Source organism: Balaenoptera physalus (assembly GCF_965194825.1).
Source record: "Balaenoptera physalus genome assembly, chromosome: 1".
NCBI lineage: Eukaryota > Metazoa > Chordata > Mammalia > Artiodactyla > Balaenopteridae > Balaenoptera > Balaenoptera physalus.
This window is the reverse complement of record NC_138882.1, coordinates 5,795,787-5,817,748: the sequence shown is the minus strand read 5'-3', so window position 1 is coordinate 5,817,748 and position 21,962 is coordinate 5,795,787. Positions and strand designations below refer to the sequence as shown.

Below are 21,962 nucleotides of genomic sequence, written 5' to 3'. Positions count from 1 at the left end.
GGAAAGTTTTACAAAGATTGAAAAGTTACATATTTATAAATCGTTTTTATAAACTGGATTGCATTGGGATGGTCCTATTAAAAAACTCAGTTTGTTTACCATACCCATCTAGCACACTACGATAAGCCCTTCTAAAGATGCCTTACATAACCAGTCTTACTGCTTTTTCTGCTGCGCATGGATACTCCTCTGTGAGACCATCAGCTGAGCAACTTTCAGTGAGGAAGTTTTTAATAGCAAAGTTCAGACATAATTTTACAGTGACAAAAAAGTGTTATAAATTTCTGTTACATTTCTGTAACTTTGTTACATTATAAATTTCTGTTACATTTCTGTAACCTTGTTACATTATAAATTTCTGTTACATTTCTGTAAGCTTGTTACATAACAAAACGTAGAGGTCCACTCTTACCTGCTTAAAAAGCTGGAGGTTAACTGCGGTTTCTAAGAACTGTTTCATCAGACTTGAGCGGTGCTTTACGAAACTCTCCTCACAGAACGTGATGGGCTCACCCTAGGTAGAAACAAAGAATTTCGGGGACGTCAACAGAAAGTCAGCACAAACCAGTCTATCTGAAGAGGCACCTAGGGGGTCACACAGGAGTGTAAGACACAGAACTTCAAGGTGCTCAGAGTGTAGAGGGAGTGAGACCCTTACACATAATGGCTGGGGGTCAGGCTGGTAGAAATATTCCTTGGGCTGATAAGCCTCTGTTATAGCTTCCTAATCAAGGATCCCTTGGGCTCTTAAAAATGGTCACTTTCACTCCCTCAAAGTAAGACTAAATCCCCTAAAACCAAAGATTTAATATCATTAGATTGATTGTGAGTATTAAAAATTGCACACAATCTGAACAAGTCCAACAATTATATTTCATTCCGATTAGAAAACATTCTTACCGTAAAAATTGCTGCATGCTTTTTGCCGTTTATAGTATGATCATTAATTTCTTTTTGAATTAATTAAAAGGTCTTTCAATCACATTCTATTCATGATTGCAAATACAATTCTGACTGGATACTTTCTAGGATAAGCCTCACATGGCATTTGCCTGAACTTATCCCATTTGCTAAGTAATCACAACTTGGCAAGTGTCTTCTGGCAGCTTGGGCTGTTCGCCGCTCCTCCTCCATCGCAAGGACTTTAATTCCAAACACAGATTCCACAGACTCCCACACGTGACCTCAGGAATCATCTCTCCCTGGCGGACCCCCGCCACTGCTGCTTCCCTCCACAGCCTGAATGGTCGGTCCTCTTGCCCATTCAACACAGATGAGGACAAGTGACTTAACGATCAAAATGAAAACAGAGATTAGAGACAATGATTCAGTCCTTATAGTAAATCTTGTAGCAGTCTTTACACTGCAGTAAAAAGGAAAAAACTGAGTTTGTCCGCCTTCTAACAGAACTTTGAAAAAATATTAATTATAATTTAATTTTAAGAAAGAATTATGTCTTGATTACAGGTATCTGTAAGTAAAACTCTGAAAACTGGTTCCTGAATGAATAAAATAATGGGACTAACAATCTGTATAACTCAGCTGTTACCACTGTCTGCCGGAAGTTAATGCACTGCTCCACACAGCAGCCATTAAGCACATTTAAGGTTATTTAAATTTATTAAAATTAAGACTAAAACTTTAGTTCCTCAGTCGCACCAGCCACATTTGCAATGCTCAGCAGCCGCAAGTGGCTACTGTATCCGACGGCACAGATACAGAACACTTCCTTTATCACAACGTTTTCTTTGACAGCACTGCTACAAAGGGAAGAAAATAAAATTCAAACTAAGAACTGGAGAAGATAATTCGATAATCTATTAATTGATGCCACCTAGACCAGCCATCAGCTGATGATCTATAATAAAACTAATATTATACATTTTCATATAGATTGTTGCCATTCTTAAGCGCTAGAGAATGATTTTTAAATACATATTTTAAGAATTGAATTTACATAAATATATTTTAGATAATCAAAAATATACCATATTTGCCACTATCATAGAACTTACAATCTAATGGGGGAAAAACAACAAACAAGCAATCCTGTTAAAGGTAAAGATCTGTTGTTTTTGAATCCTTCATATCAGCAATATATCTAGTTACACTGGGAGCCCAATACATGTTTTATAAGTGAATAAATGAAATAGCAAGTAAACTAAAGCCTTGCTCCGTATGACATATTATCTTTTCAGAAGCAAATATAAATTTTAAAAATAAACAAAAGCATTGCCTCTAACGGCAGTTCCAACTATATCACTGCTATAACAAAGAAATCAGGACTATTGATAATTTTAATTTTTATTTGATGGATTTTTCGTCCCCAAACATGTGAGAGAGATTTTATTACAGTCTGTAATATGTCTAAAAGTTGTCATTAACATTGCGGAATAGTCTTCAACTCAAATATAAAGTTCTATCTCCAGTTGAAAAGCTTAGACTTCTGATGTTACAAGCAAGCATTTCTTCTGATTGGAGGGAGCAGAGAGCGGGGGTGAAAGTCTCCAGGGAGAAGGGATGGGAGCAAAGTCTACCAACTCTTCCTCAAGAGTTGGGCGTAACTAGTCATCGGCCAACGTGAACTACCTGGAAGAACTCTGTCCTCACTAATCTTGTAGCAATTGCCTGCAATCTGTCAGGAGAAGGAGCAGAGAAAGCTCAGATGTGCTGTCCCCCCGTCCTTGGTAACAACCATCACGGTAAAAGTTTCCAACTGAACCTTTAATTGATCAACAGTTTGTTCACTAAGAATCTCAATGATTACGAAGAAGACAAAGCCCTGACACATCTTAGAATTTTCTCTCAGGGGAAAGAAAAATAAGGCTTGTTTAACAATGCTGTAAAGTTTTATGTATTAATACACAAGAGTCTCAATTGCTGTCATCCTTGGGGTGTATCCTATGGAACAGATTCTTTTCAATCCAAGTCAAATTGGATGGCGTGGTAAGAAGGAACTCTGCTTAGGATCTTCTGGTTTATTTATGATCTGATTAAAAATCAGGATTAGGATTTAGTAGTTTCTCAAAAACTGTCTTGTTCCAAGTAAGGTGACTACATATCCAGTCTTGCCCACTAAATTCCCAGTTTATGCCTGCAGTATGAAAGGTTTAATCTGGGGGCATCTGTGGCTTCACAGAGGAAATCTGAGCTGGTTTTGAAAACGAATGGAAGCTTTATGAAACACAGACAGAAAAGACAGTCTTGAGAGAGGACAGACATGGACAAAACATGGGTAGTGTGCTTGGGGTGGGTGTGAATTAGAGAAAGCACCAAAGTGGGATAATAAGAGGTTGGCTGAGGCCTAGTGGCTACTGGACACGGGTTACAGAGAGCACCAGAGGGAGAGAAAGGGTAGGTTGAGCCATCCTGGAAAAGGCCTGAGCCACATTCTAAGACGTTAGTTATCTCCTTGAAGGCCTCAAGCAGCTCAAAGAAGCGTGTGTACGTGTTTTGGAATGGAGAGCGCATAGGCAAGAGGAAATAATGGAAACAGGCAGATCAATAAATAGTACAAAATAAATCGGCAAGAAAAGACAAACTAGGCAGCAGAAAGGAAGAAACAGCAATGACTCTTATTACCTAACATTTATAGGGCACTTATGACTACACTAAAAGTAATAACAGTAGCTAATGACTGCATAATACTTATGTGGCAGGCACTTTACACATATTAACGCATATAAACCTCAAGCTTATTGTCATCATATTCTCTACATGACTAAACTAGAACAAAGTTTAAGTAACTTGCTCAAGACTGCACAGCACTGTAATTGTTAGAGGCAGGATTCACTCTATGCTCTCAACCTCCAAATTATCCCATTTCTGGGTATCCAAGACTATATGAAATATTTTATTTATTCCACATCATGTAATCTGTAAGAGTACAAAAGCTGTGATAATTATTACATTTTACAGATGAGGGAGCTGAGGCTTAGAAAGTTTAAGTAGATTAACCCAGGTTGTGAGAGTTTGAAGTTCATGTGATTAATTACGCTACTAAACATTTCATGGCAAAATCAACAGGACTTGTTTATCAACTGATACATAGCAGTGGTTCTCAAAGTGTGGGTCCAGGGACTCTGACCTTTTCATAGGGTCTGCAACACTAAAACTGTTTTCATAATAGTGCTAAGATGTTATTTGCCCTTTCACTTTCATTTTCTCACGAGATCCGACTGAGTTTTCCAGAGGCTTCATAATTTGCAATAATGCAACAGACTGAAAGCAGAATCAAATGTGAGAATCCAGCCAGCTTCTTTTAAGTTGGGTAGTAAAGAGATTTGGAAAAATGTAAAACAGTGCCATTCTTCTGACCAAATTTTTTGTTTAGAAATAGACTTATTTTTCATGAAAATATGTTTTATGTTAAGCTTAGTAGGTTTGCGTTTTTACCTTTTCATTTTTAAAAATTATTTTTTTCTCCTTCCTTTTTTATTGGTTTGTATTGTTTTGAAATAAATTATCAATAATAACTATTTAAAATATATTCAGTTTTCATTTCTAATATGGTAAATAGTGATAGATAGACCCAACATAAACAAAAGTTCTTTGATGTCCTTGATAATTTTTAAGAGTATAAAGACATCCAGAGACAAAAAGTTTAAGAACCACAGATATACAAGAAAAAGACAAGCAGGGATCAAAGATGACTCCCAGATTTCTAGCTTGAGGATCAGAAGATGGTATTGTTTATTAAAGACTAGGAATACAGAACAAAAACCACGTTTAAGAAGAATCTGGTAAAATCAATTGTGGCTTGTGTCTCGACTTGGGCTCTAAGCCAAGCCTGGGACAGGGATTCTTGTTCAAGTGATTCGCTGGCAGAGAATTCTCAGGAAATAGGTACTAAGGGGAACAGGATACGGCAGGGAAAAAAGACAGGCAAGAATGTTGGTTTCATTTGGAGATCAGCTTCAGACTGAACCCATGGAAAAGCACTAATCGTGCGGCAGAGCCCATCCAGCCTTGAGGCAAAGCCAGTTTCCTCCTTCCTGTATGGGTCAGTCACTGAACCTGGGCTTCTCGGTGGGAGGGGTGGAGGAGAAGCTGAGGTGCCTGGAAGGCCCTGCCCGTTTAGCTAAGGGCAATTTTCCTCTGAAAAGATCACTGGCCGGCCGGTACAGCCTGGGGAGGGCCTCTAGGACAGTGAAGGCTGGCAGGGTGCTTGAAGGACATCTGAAGGTACATAACACAAGCTAGAAAGTCAGGCTTGGAACATGTGTTGTTTAACCTATATTTAGGAAATAGCTGCACAGAGCTAGGTATTTTTTTTTTTTAAACATCTTTATTGGCGTATAATTGCTTTACAATGGTGTGTTAGTTTCTGCTTTATAACAAAGTGAATCAGTTAAGAGCTAGGTATTAAAGTTAAGCAGATTACCCTACTGAGGGACAAAGATTTATGCAACTGAGAAATACTCATCTATAATCTAATTAATTCCTTAAAATTATATAGCTCATTGACAGAAAAGTAAGTAAATAAATATATAGTTCAGTGGAGACACAGAATAATCAGGGAGAAACATTAAAAGGTGGAAAAGAAAAACTCTTCACGGGAAAATTCTGACATGACGGTAAAGCAACTGACTCTTTTGCTCATGGAGCAGTCATGAGGCAACAGAAAAGGAATCAAAACCAAAATCGCTGCACTGGAATGTCACACAAAGGAGCATGGAAGGATGTAAGAAAAATATGATGCATCGTAGAGTAGGAATGAAGTTCTTATTACAGAGAAGAGAACCAGACTTTCCAGAAAGGAAACACCAGCACTGCTCACCATTACATTTAAGTATGTCAGTCAACAAACACATTCTAAGGATGAATCAACAACACACCAGCACTCTACGATGAGGAGCCACTGACAATAGTAAAAACACCAAAGCTCATACTGATTTACCTTTTAAAACATAAAAAGCAGAGCAGAGTCATGATTACCCAAAGAACAATGTCACTCTCAGTCACTTGTACAATGACTAATGATTGGGAAGAAAAAGGGTGCCATCCCTGCAGGGTGCCGGGAAATGCAAGTCACTCCTACCTGACAGCATTTAAATTACTCAGAACTGCCCTCCACTGGCACCAATCTGGCCCATACGGACCACGGGATTTACCTCTAGAAGTAAATTCTCCATCCTCCGAATATCCAGAGACATTTGTCTCTTTCCTTTAGCACTCATTTTCTGCATTGTATTAAATGTTCATCTTTGCATTCCCTGTAGCACCCAACACAGTACCTTGTGTCTTGTGTGTTCAATAAATACCCACTAGTTACTATCTGAATTACTTTTATAGGATAATTAAGGCACAGGTAAGATATGGATGAAATGGAGCTGTTTTTCCTACCCTATTACTATGTTCAGCTTCAGAGAAGTTATCGTTATTGAATTAACATAACATTTTTGTTTAGTTTGTTTTTAAGAATAGATGTGTTTCAAGTTCTAGACTATTCTCCGGAGTGGGAAACTTTGCAAGAGCAAGAAAATACTTAAAACATAGACTAGATCTTTATGCTTTAAGAATGTGTATGACTTAGCAAAAGTTCATATTGGAAAAAAAAAAAAAAAAAAAGGAAGGTGTCAGGAAGAATACTACTGTACAAAAATGTGAAGTAAAATCCCAAGCATCAACATAGTACTTATTCAGTTCCTTAACACACTTGGACGTCATATGTCATGTCACTGTTTCAAAAGGAGTATAAACAAACCAAGCAAAAATGTCTGCATAATGATGGTATATTTACATTTTTTAATTCTCTGAAAGATTCGGCTACCAGTTGTCTCGTGGGAATGTTAAAATACAGTTAGGTTCTCATAGAAAACAGTAAGAAAGATTTTTCAGGCTATGTAGCATCTGTCTTCCAAGTGTCCCAGTGCTATTATTATGGCATATCTACTCTCAGTTTAGTGACCATGAAAACAATGCTTTAATTGCTGAGAATCGTTCGTGAAAAGTCGCATGTTCACATCATAAACTTTAGTCATTATTAACAAAAATCTCCTCTTATGTACATATTATTACAGGAGTGTATCCTAAGTTATTAGATCTGTCTTGAAAAAACATAGCTGTCAATGTTCCACCGGCCTGTGATTCAGCAAGTTAAGATGGGAAAAGAAGTTGATATTTTTTTTAGGGACAGCTGCTTCTAGCACTTTGGATAAACATGAACACTTTAAAAGATCAATAATTTATGTATTAATTTTATACATACTATGATAAAATACATTTCTCTGCCCCACAATTTAAGGACAAACATCCTCTATTCTCATGACACATATTACCAGTGATATACAGATGGAACCCGTACTAGCCAAGTCCCCAGTTCTCCCTGCCCCATACTAGTTGTGCAGTATTTTTACATTTTCGCTAAAAAATTAAGCAAAATTCCCTCTCTATTAAAAAAAAAAAAAAGAGCAGAAAGAGGATGCAACCATATTCCATCTGAAAGCCAAATACCAAATACTTCTTTTGTAGAAACCATCTTAAGGTCAAAAAGTACTCAAGGTTGGGTAATAAGATGAGTGGGTACCTCACATGCTTTGGGAACCACATCACTGCGAGGGGAGAGTACCTAAACTGTCCAACTCGGATTCTGAAGTCTCTAACAAGTTAGCAGTTACAAATTTGTTAAATGGAAGCTTTAAGGCAAAGATTTAGTGATCGGCCACTTAAATTATGGATGTCAATCCTGTACTTAAATTGCTTGAACTTAATCACAAAATATAACTCGCTGATAATGTTTTAAAGGAACATAATCCAAAAAATGTCTGAAGGACAGCTCTTGCTACCAGTCAAACACGGGCCCAGATCACTAGCTAATCTTTATTTTAAAAAGAATTTCCTTTTTATCTATTAGCAAGGCTCACAGCAGCCCAGAAAAGCTTGAGTGTTTGAAACTACAGACATCATCCTAAATATTCAAAGGAACAGATTTCAGCATTATCTCTATGCTCTTAGGGTAATAAAGTATATGCTTTTGAATATACTAAGCAATATTTAAACTCAGGCAAACATTTCTTTAGCATTAGCTGTTGGTCAAAAATTTGACTTTTATTTTTTAATAGCTTGTGATACAAATGATACAGAGGTACAAATGATGATCCTTTATTAGTTACTTAATGCAATCATTTAAAAGTATTCTCATGTTTATGGCAATGTTTTTCTTTTGGGGGATCAGCAGAGGGTACTTTATTTTAGCTATGCTAAGGGAATTTTCCTTACCAAATTTACTACTTCTAAAATGTCATTTTTAATGATCATAGCTAATATATAGAGCATTAACTATATGCCAGGCACTGCTCTAGTAACTTACATATATGAACTCATTTTATCCTCTGAACAACCCAAGAAGTATTACTGCTTTTTTTTTTTTAAAAAACACATGAGGAAACTAAAGCACTAAGAGGTTATTTGCCCAAAGTCATACAACTAGTTAGCCACAGAATGAGGATTCAAGCTCTGTTTTAGAGTCTGTGCCCTTAGCACTTTTCTTCCATTTATTTAGCACATTAGCTTGATCTCCCGTTTTTGAATTCTTAAAAAGTAGCTAACTTGCTGCTGGCTAAAATCCAAAACCAACAAAACATCCATTGTTTTATTGAAATCACTTTCCAAAAACTTTAAGGAGTTCTATAATTTTCTCTGTAATTAAGAGCAGGTACCATTTATTTGTCAATCATGTCAGTGTGTCATTCAGAGAGTGTAAATTAGGCACTAGGAGAAAAGTGACAACATATTAAGTGTTGTCACTTAGACATTCTAAGTGCTTAATTTATAAAATAAGTTACTCTTTGGCAGTATTTGGCATGTGCATTTGAAAATGAATATTCAGATCATCCTGAGGGCTCTCCCTCACAACCCACAACCAGCTGGTTCCCCAGTGCCACTCCAGAGGGTGCAGAGGGAAGAGGAAGAAGCAGTTTGAGTGGTGGCAGTCACCCCAGGTGGACAAAACCATGCATGGAAATATATGGCATGAGTAACAAATTATTTCACCAACTTATATGTACTCTATGAGACGCCTATACCATCTGCACCTTTTGAGAAAATTCCTAAGATTGTGTACTGTTTGTTCAGTCTTTACACAAATGTATACCGAGTGTCTTCCATATATCTTCATTGAGAAGAAATGTAAGTTCAGAAAATTTATCTCAAGGAGTAGATGATATGAGGATGGAGGCCTAATGGAACGAAACACTCCTCCACGCTGAAGCAGGACCGGGACCGTGGGAAGGACAGATCCAGATGCAGCCCCGCTCGTCACCAGCTGGGGAACCTTAGCGGAGGTTTTTAAACTCTATGAGCATCACTTTTCTTATCTTTAAAATGAAAGGGGTAATATTTTGAGGCTTGTAAAGATTAAATGAAAGAGTTAATTCAAAGGGCCCATCAATGCCTGGTATCCAGTGGGCGCTCAACAGTTATTATTTTAATAGCAATTAATAAATTATTAATGTCAGGAAAAATAATAATATAAGAACTATAATAAATAATATATAAAAAAGGGAAAAGAAATGTGTTAAGGAAAGTAAATATAATCAATTCACAGAAAGAAAGTGTCACTATAAACTACTGCTTCAAGGATCAGGAAAGAACTAGATGGCCATTAAAAGCTAGAAAGATAAAAGCACTGCCAGGAAGAAAGAACACTGTAAATAAGGGTTTGGAAGCCTGAGAAGCTTGGGACATTTAGAGCCTCAGGCAGAATTCTCTGAGTTGAGGTCAAAGTTTTGAAAAAAAATAAAGGAAGACACAGACCACCTGCCCATCACGAGGGCCTTGAACGCCAGGCAAAGGCAGGGCCCTGAGACTCTGGTCCGTCACAGACCAATCAACAGGTTCAATTTTGTCAAATGTAAGGGAAATACTGGTTCATTTTTTGTGTGTGTATAAACAATTATGAAATTTCAAAAAGTAATACCTAGTTAAAGAATTCATATCCACTAAAAGCTATTTTGTAATATTTCCCTTTCCAATTGTACTCCAGTAGCTAGAGGATACCAGTAAAATATATTTATGATGAAAAGAGACAAAACCATGAAATAATTGTAACTTCTAAACTTGGCTCTTTTTTTTTTTTTACATCAATCAGAAAATATATCAAAGATATATGCCTGCTATATAAATGTCCAAAAAGAGTCCATGGTTATTTGTAAAGATAATACCTAAAACAACAAAAACAACAAATATTTTATATACAATAAATAATTTTCCTTAAAAACTATTTTGAAAATATATAAGAAAAAAATGTCCAAATACATTCAGTATACTTTAAAAATTGAGCTTTCATTCAAAGACTGAGTCAAAAGAAATGTGAAGGCATACAGAATGAAAATACCATCCCCCAACTCCCAGAAAGAACCAGCAGTAGAAAGGGAAGGAGAAAACATCAAACATAAAAAGGAAAAATGTAGATAAATTAACAAATAAATTTATAAGATGTGATCAATAAACAGGAAAGACATTCTCTGACAAATTTAAATATTTTCCCACAGATGCTGAGAATCTGGCTTTCACGATCTTTAAAAAAAAAAGTCAGAGTCATTGAAATCCTGTACCCCTACTATCGGCTCAATTAAGCTCAAAGAGGGAGAAAATCAAGCTACAAAAACTGTAGTAAGTAATTAATGTTCAAGATGGAATATTTTAATAATTTTAACCGTCACCTAACAACACTGATAATTTAAATCGTTTAAGGAAATTTTCTCTTCAATCCGCTTTCCTCAAATCTGAAGTCTTTTACAAATTTAAAAAGGAAAATGAAAAGAAAAATGTAGCTTATAGATTAATAAGTATTTAAATGTGGCAAAATTCAAGCAAAGTGATACTTTTAACTTTCCTCCTGTACTGTAAAACTTGAAAGCAATCTCTTTCAAAGAATTTGATATCTAAAATCAATCACTAATTTTGTCTTTCGAACCCATTTCTGTTTCAGTTGATGTTCACTAATTTTAATGACTATGCTCTACTGTAGTGTGGATGACTGGCTTCCAGTCTTGTGAAGAATGAGACCCTGTCACCGTCAATAACTTTTGAAGACTCCCCCACGTGAGATATGTATACTCTGTACGGTACTATGAGTTCTAGATAATGTTTTAAAAAATACACACCTATTTCAAAAAGATTAGGATGCAAATTAGACCATATGCACTTTTCCAGAGACAGCAGCTGATCTGCCTAACTCAATAACTCCTCAGAGGTACAAGAGCCACTGGGTGGGAACTACTAATTTAGAAGTCAGTTCGGAAAGCATATAACCCGTTCACATTTGTTTAGTGCTTCATGGTTTATGACAGGATTTACACACCAACCCTGAAAGGTAGACAGAGAAGGTATAAGAATTCTCATTTTACAAATAAGATGGAAGTTGAGAGAGACTAAAGAAATGGGTCGAAGTTACACAGCCTTAACAATGGTGAAATTCCCATTAGATAACAGGTCTTATTACTTATTACTAACTCAATATTTTTAATCCATTTATTCACCTGGTCATGAAAGGGCAGTGTAATCATTTTCGTAAAATCAGACTAACATGCTTAACCAATAATTCTGAGAGAAAAAAACATTTTAATTTATACCTTGTTGGACCATCTAAAAACTTGGGTTGCAATTCTATATAATAATCATTTGGGGGGTATTAAAACAAGAAAGAAATGGCAAAGTGAGCTAGGATATGCTAAATAGATAAGCCCACGTAGAAAAGTGTTATGAATTAGGAAGACAATAAATTTCCAAATGTTGCAAAATGTTCAAGTTCTAATATTTTTAAACTTTCACATTATACTTGTCATTTCTAAACTCTAATCTAATAAACCCAACTGTCTGGTTAATTTCTTAGTAATCTTAACAAGATTGGGTAGTTACTCTAAGACGTAGTAACACAATTCATTAATTAATTCCGAGGAAGAATTCCAATTTTAGAACAATTAACAAGGTGCCATGCAAGAGAAATGTGGGAAATATTAACTCAGGGTTATTTACTAAAAGAACTAAAACCATAAAGTCAAGAAACTGGAGGTGGAACATCATGTTTTAAAGCATATTATTTTGCATTCTCAAAAACCTTTACGATACTTTTTCGGGTGGGGATATTAAAATGTTTCTTTTTCTGCCCCATTCCAAAGAACCACACAAGCGCACATTAAAACAGTGATGAAATAAAACGCTTACAGGTTTGTATCTCAGGGCGTCTCTGTAGGATCCAAACAAAGCAGCCTGCGCCCTCAGGAAGGCCCTAGCCACTCCGTCCCCCGTCGCTGTAGACTGCTTCTTCAGTTTATTTTTCAGGGCCGAGACCTGCGTGACAGAGAGGAGCCGTTAAATTCACACCTCAGAAATTGGTACAGCGAGGCACGAGCCCGACGCGCAGGCAGAGCGCAGCGTGTGCAGGTCAGCCCAGGCCTCATCTTCCTCCCGACAGCTTATCTTCTAACTGCAGGGAGCACCTGCTGCTCTGTTAATTGAAAGGAAAGCAGGGGCCCACAGTAATGTGCTAATGCAAACGGGTTTGTGCTCTCTTTTTTTCCCAAGCCCTCTTGACATAAATAAGCTTTAATTATTTTACAGTAAACTGCTTGTGAGCCACTTTTCTGCAGATTTTTAGCAATTACAACATGTGTCTACTTGTTTGGAGACGAAGCCGGTTGGGTAGCGTTCGACTGCTTGCTATTTAATTTTATTTTTGGAAGCTTCGTTTGTATATGTAAATAATTTTCCAGTCATTTGTCGAATAGTTTTCACCATTATTAGATAAAAAGAGGGGAGGGAAGTTCAGGTTACTGAGAACCTTCCACAAGTGGGGAATTGTGTTGTGCTCGTTAGACACTGTCCCATCTGATCTTCAGAGTCTTCTACGAAAGGTACTCACGTTACCATTTACGAAGAAACAGGGGCTCAAGCATGTGAATCGACTTGCCCTCAATATCTAGCTACTAAGTGGCAAAACTGAGATTTCAACCCAGTTCTGTCCAGTTTTCTCCACCACCACATGCAGGTTTCGAGGTCAACGTTATTGCCTTATGAACCAGTAATCACGTTAATAATGTTTTAAAATCAGAGAAAAATGTATTATCTAGGAATTTGTGAAATTTTAAAAGGCACCTACGTTTTTTATAATTTTTCATACACTTGCATCCTATAATTTCAGGTTGTGTGTATTTTAGAGAATGCATGCTATTTACGAACAGCCCTTACTCAGATGAGTATTTTCCAAGAGTAATCAACCTCCTGATGCACACTCTTAGTTTTTAAAGGGGAGGTGATGTGATCTGTTCCTATGCATCCAATTCACTTGACCAATTCCTTTCACAGATAATAAGAACTACACTCTGTACACTTAAAAAATACCATTGATGCTCATATACATTACTTGTCAACGCTCTACATGGGAACGTGAAGTCACGTAGAAATTCTGTTTTCTTAAGAAAAAACTGATGGGACAAAGTCTGGTTGGATTGTTCCCTTATCAGAGCATGTTCTTACCCTTACGATACTACCGGATAACAAAACAATGTCATTCCTCCTTTACATATATATGCAAGGAGGAATATTTTTATTTCTTTATACAAGCAGCCCTGACTACTCTTGTGGATGATGATTGTAATTGAAGTGTCAACCTAATTAACAACTAAACTTTGAATAATGCTAATGAGAAAGGAACACAGCATCAGAGGAAGGACCAGCTCTACAGGTGATAAACCTTCACAGTAGTGACATTTTCCAGTGTAAAGTCACAGTTACTGTGATCTGATCAAAGACAGAGACCCCCATTGGGTCCAATTATAACCACAGTTTTGAAAAAATTATTGAGTTATGATGTTCATAATCTATGCAGAAAGGCCTTTGCAGTATAGGTCTTTCCCCATAGCTGTGATCTTTTCAATTTATATCCAAGCTCCATAGATTCAGATAAAAGTTTAGAGCCTAATTCATTTAGCCCACAAAGTGCATAAATCAGGATTCATTTAAGAAGAAGTTTTTATTATTAAAATCTAACCTCAATTAATGCATATTTTTAGGTAACCCACATATTCAAAAATAAATACAGCTGAAGGATGCAAAAACAAACCTCTGACTTAATGTCCTTTATTCTGAAATCTGTAATAATGTTATTTTTTAGGTTTCAAATGCCTTTAAAAAAAACCAATGGGGATGAAAATCAACACATGTATTTCATTATTGCCCCCTAAAAAGGCTTATGATGGAAAGAATAAGATTCTAGTCTTCCAAAGTATTAGAAAAAGAAAATGATTGGGTTATTTTTAATTTTACTTTAGAAAACAAAAAACATTTTAAAATGTCATGCCTTGTATCTTTGTAAAAGAAAATTCCTCAAGATGTGTTTTTCTATAAAATCTGGAAGTGACAATTCGGTTCTCCACAAATTAAGAATCCTGAGGACAATCATGACACATGTGCTCCCAGAGACTGGAGGCAAGTCAAACCACCCCTCACCCTTTATTACCCCAAGTCCTTGATGGCTTAATCGCTGCATAAGTTATCCAGGGTATTCATCACGCTGCCTCAAGCCCTTCCTAACCAAATCATAACGAGGTAGCCTTCACTTCCAAAATTAGTCAGTGATAGCTCCTGAACTTCCTCAAGAGCTCTACAGAAAATAGGAAAGAAGAAAATACCTGTTCGAGAACTGTCCGAAACGGTAGCCACTAGACACACAAGCACTTGAAATGTGACTAGCCCAAATTAGGATTTGCTATCAGTGTAAAAAAAAATACACTGGATTTTGAAGACTTAAAAAGAGCAAAATACCTCATTAATAATTTTATTAATTACATGATGAAACAGTATTTTGAATATACTGGGTTAAATAAAATACATTATTAAAATTAATTTCACCTATTCTTTTTACTTTTTAACATGATTACCAGAAACATTTTAATTGCATATGTGGCTCATATTATGTTTCTATTGGACCGCGCTATTCTATATGAGCATACTATATAATTTCATACAGACATGTGAGACTAGCAAGAAATATGGTTAAGTTTTTCCTTTACCTATTTCTACATTATTTCAACCTTTACAAACAGCATATAAGGAGTTCTTCCTTCACCTACTCTAGGTGGGCTTCGACCGTCAGTAGTTCTGAGGTGGTTCCTATTTTTCAGAGACCAGAAGGGCAGCTGAGTTAAGTGTTTCTGTATGCACCAATGAGTGCCCAAAAACAGCCTGTAAAAATGAAAGGGTTTTTTAATAGTCAGCGTCAGCTACTAGGATATTACTCTAACATAAAATGATTGTGTCAACCTTGCTATTCTCCTGTCCTTTAGACCACTGGAGTAAATTATCACCAGTTACCACTACGCTTTGCAGAGCTAAATAGCTTTTAGCAGTTTTTATCTATAAATAAGGTGATACATCTTCTGCACTTATTTAAAATACTTGGTCTGGGAAATAGCATTTTCTGCTTTAATTTCCGAACTTCTAAGTTTAGTTATGAAATAAATGTACATCTTTCCATGAGATCCTAAAGTTTATACTCACATATAACTGAATTCAGAAAAGCATTTGGAACCTTGGTCACATGTCTATTATCACAAAATCCTATCATGTGATCCTGAAAAAGTATCAATTGTTTTCTCTTTTTAGTCTTAACAAAGTAAGCTTCAATCTCCGATGGCTAAAGATGACTTGAAAACTGACATTTTATTTTATTATGACATTTTTTAGTCTGCATATAAATTATTTTTTAAGTCTAATTAGGTATCATACTAGACCTCCCCTGCAAAAAAAAGTTAAACAGCGAAAAAAACTTCAGAATAAACGTCATTTCACTGCTCTTATCAAATGTTCAAATTCCTTTCATACAACGAGAATCCAGGCTTCTAAAGCAGCCATCCACAGGAGGAATTATAACCTGGGTTTGAGCACAGTGGGAATTCACTGCAACATGAATAATATTACCACCAATTCTCCACTTTTACCCTCTTAGCACTAAATGACCATGAATAAAAGGAGGGAATTACATGAGTAAACACAGCAAACAGGTATAAATAAAAGAGTGCAAGCCACGTGCACACGGGCTGAGTAATGAAGCAATTATGCCAACCAGGGGTTAGGAAGGGAGGTGACATAAAGGAGCTGAGTTTTTCAGAGAAGTGACAGAAATTTTCTCTTGACTTTTAGATGTGTCTTCTCAGGAAAAATAAATCAATCACTGTAACCCATAAATTTTCATTTTACTTTTTAGGATCACAAAGAGAAACATCAGGGTAAAGAACAGAAGGTAAAAATAAATGTTCAGGAATAACATCTGGACAACCTACATGACCTGAAACATCTCTGTAATGTCTTTAAGTATCCTTTTTCCTAACTAAGCTGCACTCTAGAAACTACGTCCATTCAGAAAAGTTAATGCTTCAAATAATTATTTGCCTTAGAAAAAAGTTACAAGGTTAAAGTCTTTTATTCTTCCATGAAACATGTTATGGTCATTGTATGAATCAGATATCAAATCCCTACACTTCTTTAATCCTTCTAATGTTCAGTTTTTTAAGCAATAAAATTAACCCTTCCTTCTTAATATAATTTTCTAATATGCTTCTATCTAAGGATTAAAACAGTAACCTTTAACATTTATTAAATGAAAAACATATGATACACTCCCAGAGGGTATCATGACATTGTTTCTCTGAGTGCTTAAATTACCTTTCAAAACCTAAAATATGGTGTCGTCTACAACTATTTTCCCTTCAGAGGCATCTCAAAATGATCACAACCAAAATTGCTCTTACTCGACCTCAAGTCCAATGTCAGTGTCACTTCCGTGCATCTAGGTGCCTTGCAGGTCCTCTCAACGCGGCACCCTTTCTCATCTTCCATAAGCAGTAATCACTGAGCCCCAGCTGTTCGACCTCTGATATAGATTTCAAATCTGTCCGCTTTTCTCCAAATCCCTGCCACTATCAAGTTCGAGCGACTACCATCTCTCACCTAGACCCCTGCAAATGGTCTCTTAACTGCTCTTCCTGCTTCATTTCTGCTTCGTTATACCCAGGGATCTTCAGGACCTAGAACCCAAGATGATATTTTTAGAAGTCAAAGTGGATCTCACTCTTATTCCTCTGCTACAAATCGCCAGTGAATTCCCAGTAAAGTCTGGAGGTCCTGAACAAGAAGCACAGACCTTCCACGCTCTCACTCCTACCTGTCTCTACCCCCTCATTTGTGTAACCTCTCTTTTGTTCCTCTAAGCGCAGCTATACGGGACTTCCTTCCATTCCCTGAATCTGCCAACAGCAGAGCCTTTGTATATGCTATTTCTCCTCCTCCCACCTGACTCATGCTCATCATTCAGGCCAGTTCTGCACTCAGGTGTTCTGACATGTTGAGCTGAACCTCAAAAGGCAGATCTCAGTTTGTAGGCGGGTAAGAGTGGCCTCTCAGCTTGGCTACCATTATTTTCATTTGGGCTCGCTTATGGCAGAGACAGCTGTCAGCCTACCAATGGCCACTCTCCCTCTCTTCCGTAATAGAAATCTTAAGTTGTGACCGGTACTTGGTTAACCCAGCTATCTCCCAGCATCACCATGACCTGGTGTGGCCCCGTGGTTGGGTTCAGCTAACAATGGGATGTGAGTTCCAGGACCACAGCTTCTACGTCTTCCCGTCCACTCCATGCCCAGCACAATACAGGCATCCAGTAGGTGCTCAATCAGCATCTGTTGAGCGAATGAACAAATGAACCTGTCCGAGGCATGCTGCTACACTAACTTCTCTAGTTAACGGGATCAGAATATCTGCAATGGTGCCCGGGAACAAAATTCATTGAGAAGTCCACCAAGTCATCATACCAGCAATTGATTTGGAAACCACTATCATGACAGTGCTCACAACATCATGCACACAAAAAGTCTCTCAAATATGGAGAAGAACTTAAAAAACAAGGAACACATTTTTAAATTATTTTAAAGCCAAAACATACATATACATACATACACACATACTGGACATAAGAAGACAGAGAAGCACATTGTTAAGATGATACTGGAGGAAAAAAGACATCAGGAGAGGGGCTTCCCTGGTGGCGCAGTGGTTAAGAATCCGCCTGCCAATGCAGGGGGCACGGGTTCGAGCCCTGGTCCAGGAAGATCCCACATGCCGCTGAGCAACTAAGCCGGTGCGCCACAACTACCGAGCCTGCGCTCTAGAGCCCGTGCTCCGCAACAAGAGAAGCCACCGCAATGAGAAGCCTGCGCACCGCAGCGAAGAGTAGCCCCCGCTCGCTGCAACTGGAGAAAGCCCGTGTGCAGCAACGAAGACGCAAGGCAGCCAAAAATAAATTTAAAAAAAAAAAAAAAAACACATTAGGAGAAAAGCTAATTTAGATGGAAACGAAAGGCCACGAGAAAGCCAAGGAAATTCATGAGCACTGAAAATCACTAGAAGTGGCAAACTCTAAATCAACTTTAAAATGGCAAACGTACAGAGACATGCAGGGAGGAACCGTGCAGGGCTGGGTCCTGCAGAGGGAGGCACAGATTCTCTCACGCAGCCGAGAGAAAAACAACAAAGACCTTTTAAATGTTGAAGCCCAATTAATTAAGATTTTGAGTTTTTTATTTTTGTTTTGTTATGCTTTGGTATTTAAAGTTTATATTAAAAAATACACACCAAGAAAATAGTAGGAAAAAATAGCAGGATCTGTTCATAGTTTACTTACAAACAAAAAACCTTTTCGCAAACAATCTCATCTCTGAAAGTAACTATTTAGAAGAAGGGTGAATCCCTGTGACAGCCAAAGTCGGGTGCAGGAGCAGGGTGACCGCCATCGCAACCTGCTCTCCTTCTCCAGGGACAGGAAACACACAGTTGCACGCAGAGCCACAAAGATAGGTATTAAACCGGCTTCCAGGTTTCTCCCTTTCATTACTATGAAAGTCAGATGAAAATACCCTAATAAACACTACTCTCAGGGGCAAACTGAAAGCAGGATTTGTCTCCTGAAGGCTACTCTATTAAACAAAAAAATGTCCTCTCAATTACTCCAGAACCCCAGTGAAATTGTAACATAGTTGTAACCTGGACACTCTACCAGTTTGCTGGGGACTTCATTCACTGCTGAAGGAGATAAAGATTACAGCATGGCTCTGGCAAACCTGGAACTAATATAATATTCTCTGGGGCCTTTTTTCTTCTCTTCATAACATATATTATGACAATTTAACATATTAAACCTTCATGTTAGATTAGAGGAAATATCCAATGAATTAAATATATTTATTGACTTATTTGCATGGTTGTAAGAGTTAAATTTGTTTATATATACTTTAATTTTTTAAGCTGATTTTTTAAATTCTCTGAAAAAGCCAATTCTTTTCCAAACTTATTCCCAAACTAATTAACTCACTTGAATACAGATCTCTAAAAATTTTAATTTAAAGTCCGAGTTGGGGTCTTTTCCTCTAGTTCTTTAAGCTTGTAATGATTTTTAGTTAATCGGAGCAATTTGTGTCTTTCCTTTTCATGTAATGGTAAAACCATTAACCTAGTCCTTGGTGTGATACTTGAAAGCCTCAGTAGAAGATGCACAGTATTTTAAATGACTCTATTTTATAATAAGGTCTTTTCAATGTTTTAAGAATTAAATATGCTTTATACTAAATGTTGCTGTCCTATAACATACTGTGGCCTACTGTGAATGGTACAATAACTCTTCAGTGTACATACTGTATTTTCTACACAGGCTCAGAATAGAAAATAGAAAATCGTTTTCCAATAGCATTACATATAGCATGAAAATGAGTTTTTAAAAGTGTTGACAATCCTAATTTAAATCAAATAGGTCATGATGATATTTCTTTAACAAGATTAGAATGGAGAGTAAGCGTCTATATCAAATTTTAAGAGTTACTCATTGCAATGTGTATCATGTTTATACGAGAGAGACCATGCTCTAGGGCTTGGGGAGTAAGTCTGAGAATCAACTTCTATGAACTAAAGCTCTAGACATACTATTAACAACACAGTTTCTGTGGCTTTATCCTCTTATCTAACACAGGGGTACAAGTATATTGACCTGTCTCAGAGTATATTATTTTTTACAGTCTAATAAGTTAAAATTACTTAAAAACAGTTAAGCAATACAGGTCAAAATTTGTTTTCCTAGTAATGAATATTCTAATGCATGTAACTTTTTCAGACGTCAATTCTAACCTGCTTTCTTCTACAAGAGTTAGTTTATAATTGTTTTAACTTAATATTCACATAAAGACAGATTTCCTGTATCTCATTATAACTCTAATTAGCTTAATTTTCCCACAAATGAGGTATCCTATTTATTTTTGAAATAGTAACAATTTCCAAATTACTTTTTAAAATGTTAATGATGATAAAAATTTAAATGAGAACTAATACCTTAGAAATACAACATTTTAAATTCTTATGTAACTGAAACTAAATTTGTGTATATATTTGCAATGGAGGGGGTCTCAATAATGCATTTTCTTAAATTAAAATGAACCCATTTGAGATTTCAAGTGTCATGTTTAATACAACTGGCTCTTTCTGCCCCCACTTAAAAACATACCACAATAACACTAACTGCAATCGATACTGTTACATAGCCCTAAAATTTACTTTTTTATTTCAAAACACTCAAACTACATATGTTTGAAGGTACCTATATTTGGCATAGCCACTAAAAAAAATAAAAATCACAATGTATTCGCAGACAAAAACTACAGAAGTATATTTTAATGGATCGACTGCTTTTAAAAGTTATTCCATGTAATAATCAATATCGTTAAAATCACTCCCAATAAAATGTTTTTTTTCTTTTAATGATCCAGATCTAAAGTGAAATGATGAAATCGAAAAACAACTGTTCTTGTCAGAAGACAGGAAGAGAGTTTTTTCCCCTTCCCTTAAGGAAAACAAAGGATTCCTGAAAGCTTTGGCCTGATTTATTTTTCCAATTTTAAATACCTTAAGAGTAGCGGAACTGCTACTGGCATGGTAGTATTTCTAACAGTCAATAAATCTAAAATATTATGTGTGAATATTGGAATGAAGCCATTAAGAAGATTACAGCATGCAACACAGCAGAGGGTCCACAGGAAAAAAGAACTAGTAATTCAGGACAACTGTGACCACTGACCTTGGAACAGCCAAGACCACTGGTCAAGCTGACACGATAATAAAGTGCACATGCACAGAAAGTCATCTAGCCTGTAAGCATAATTTTACTGTTTTGGTGAATGATTTTAAAATGCCCCCATTTAAATATCAGTTAATTTATTAAATTATCAAACAATACCAACTGTAATATTTTTCAGGCTTCAAGTATATTTTATTAATTCAAGTCACAAAAAAATTCAGTATGATCATTTGTGATTTTTAACACGTCTCATTTAAAACATTTACAATTATAGCAAGTATGATGTGATACTTTATCGTATTTCCTACTATAAGAAATAGCTTTGGAAAACTGATGAAAAAGCTAAATTTATTAGAGCTGGGTTAAACAAACAATCACCTGAGACATTTTTAGAAAACGACTCTAACTTTAAAACATCTCATACTTTCAGTAGATAGTCCTAGCTCCACCTCAGAACTATTTCAGTTTATTCATACTTCAAATTTGTCTAAGTGTGATCCTTAATTCCGAGCATATATTTAGTTATATCTACATTACCTTGCAGAATTCCCTTTTATGAATATTTTTTACTATTTCAGTTATGTTAACTGTTGCTTATAAATAAACAATGAGATGGTCCCTCTTGTCATTTTATATATTTAGGCTTTTACATTTCATGAATATTGTTTAATTTCCTCACATATTTAAATAAATGTTTCAATATCAAACTAATTCTACTAGGAAAGTAGAGGTTCCCAATTTAAAAAGAATCACTCATCAAAAAATTACTATTAAAGATTGTTTTTCTCAAAGAAATAATCAGCTATCACTGGAGCTGACTATAAAAATTTTAATATAACACAAAAAC

The 21,962-nt window shown here is 36.3% G+C and overlaps 1 protein-coding gene across 8 annotated transcripts in view; it reads right to left on the bottom strand.

The window, feature by feature from the left end:
• DENND1B (DENN domain containing 1B) overlaps positions 1 to 21,962 on the bottom strand; it is a gene marked incomplete at its 3' end in the record, with an annotated part of 254,700 nt that overhangs the window by 76,458 nt on the left and 156,280 nt on the right. For all 8 annotated transcript variants that reach the window (XM_082425576.1, XM_082425578.1, XM_082425579.1 and 5 more), the window contains 2 exons: positions 12,169 to 12,294; positions 413 to 514 (listed from right to left, as the gene is read on the bottom strand). In XM_082425576.1, coding sequence (XP_082281702.1) covers positions 413 to 514; positions 12,169 to 12,294 — 228 coding nt within the window. The remainder of the gene's footprint in view (positions 1 to 412; positions 515 to 12,168; positions 12,295 to 21,962) is intronic.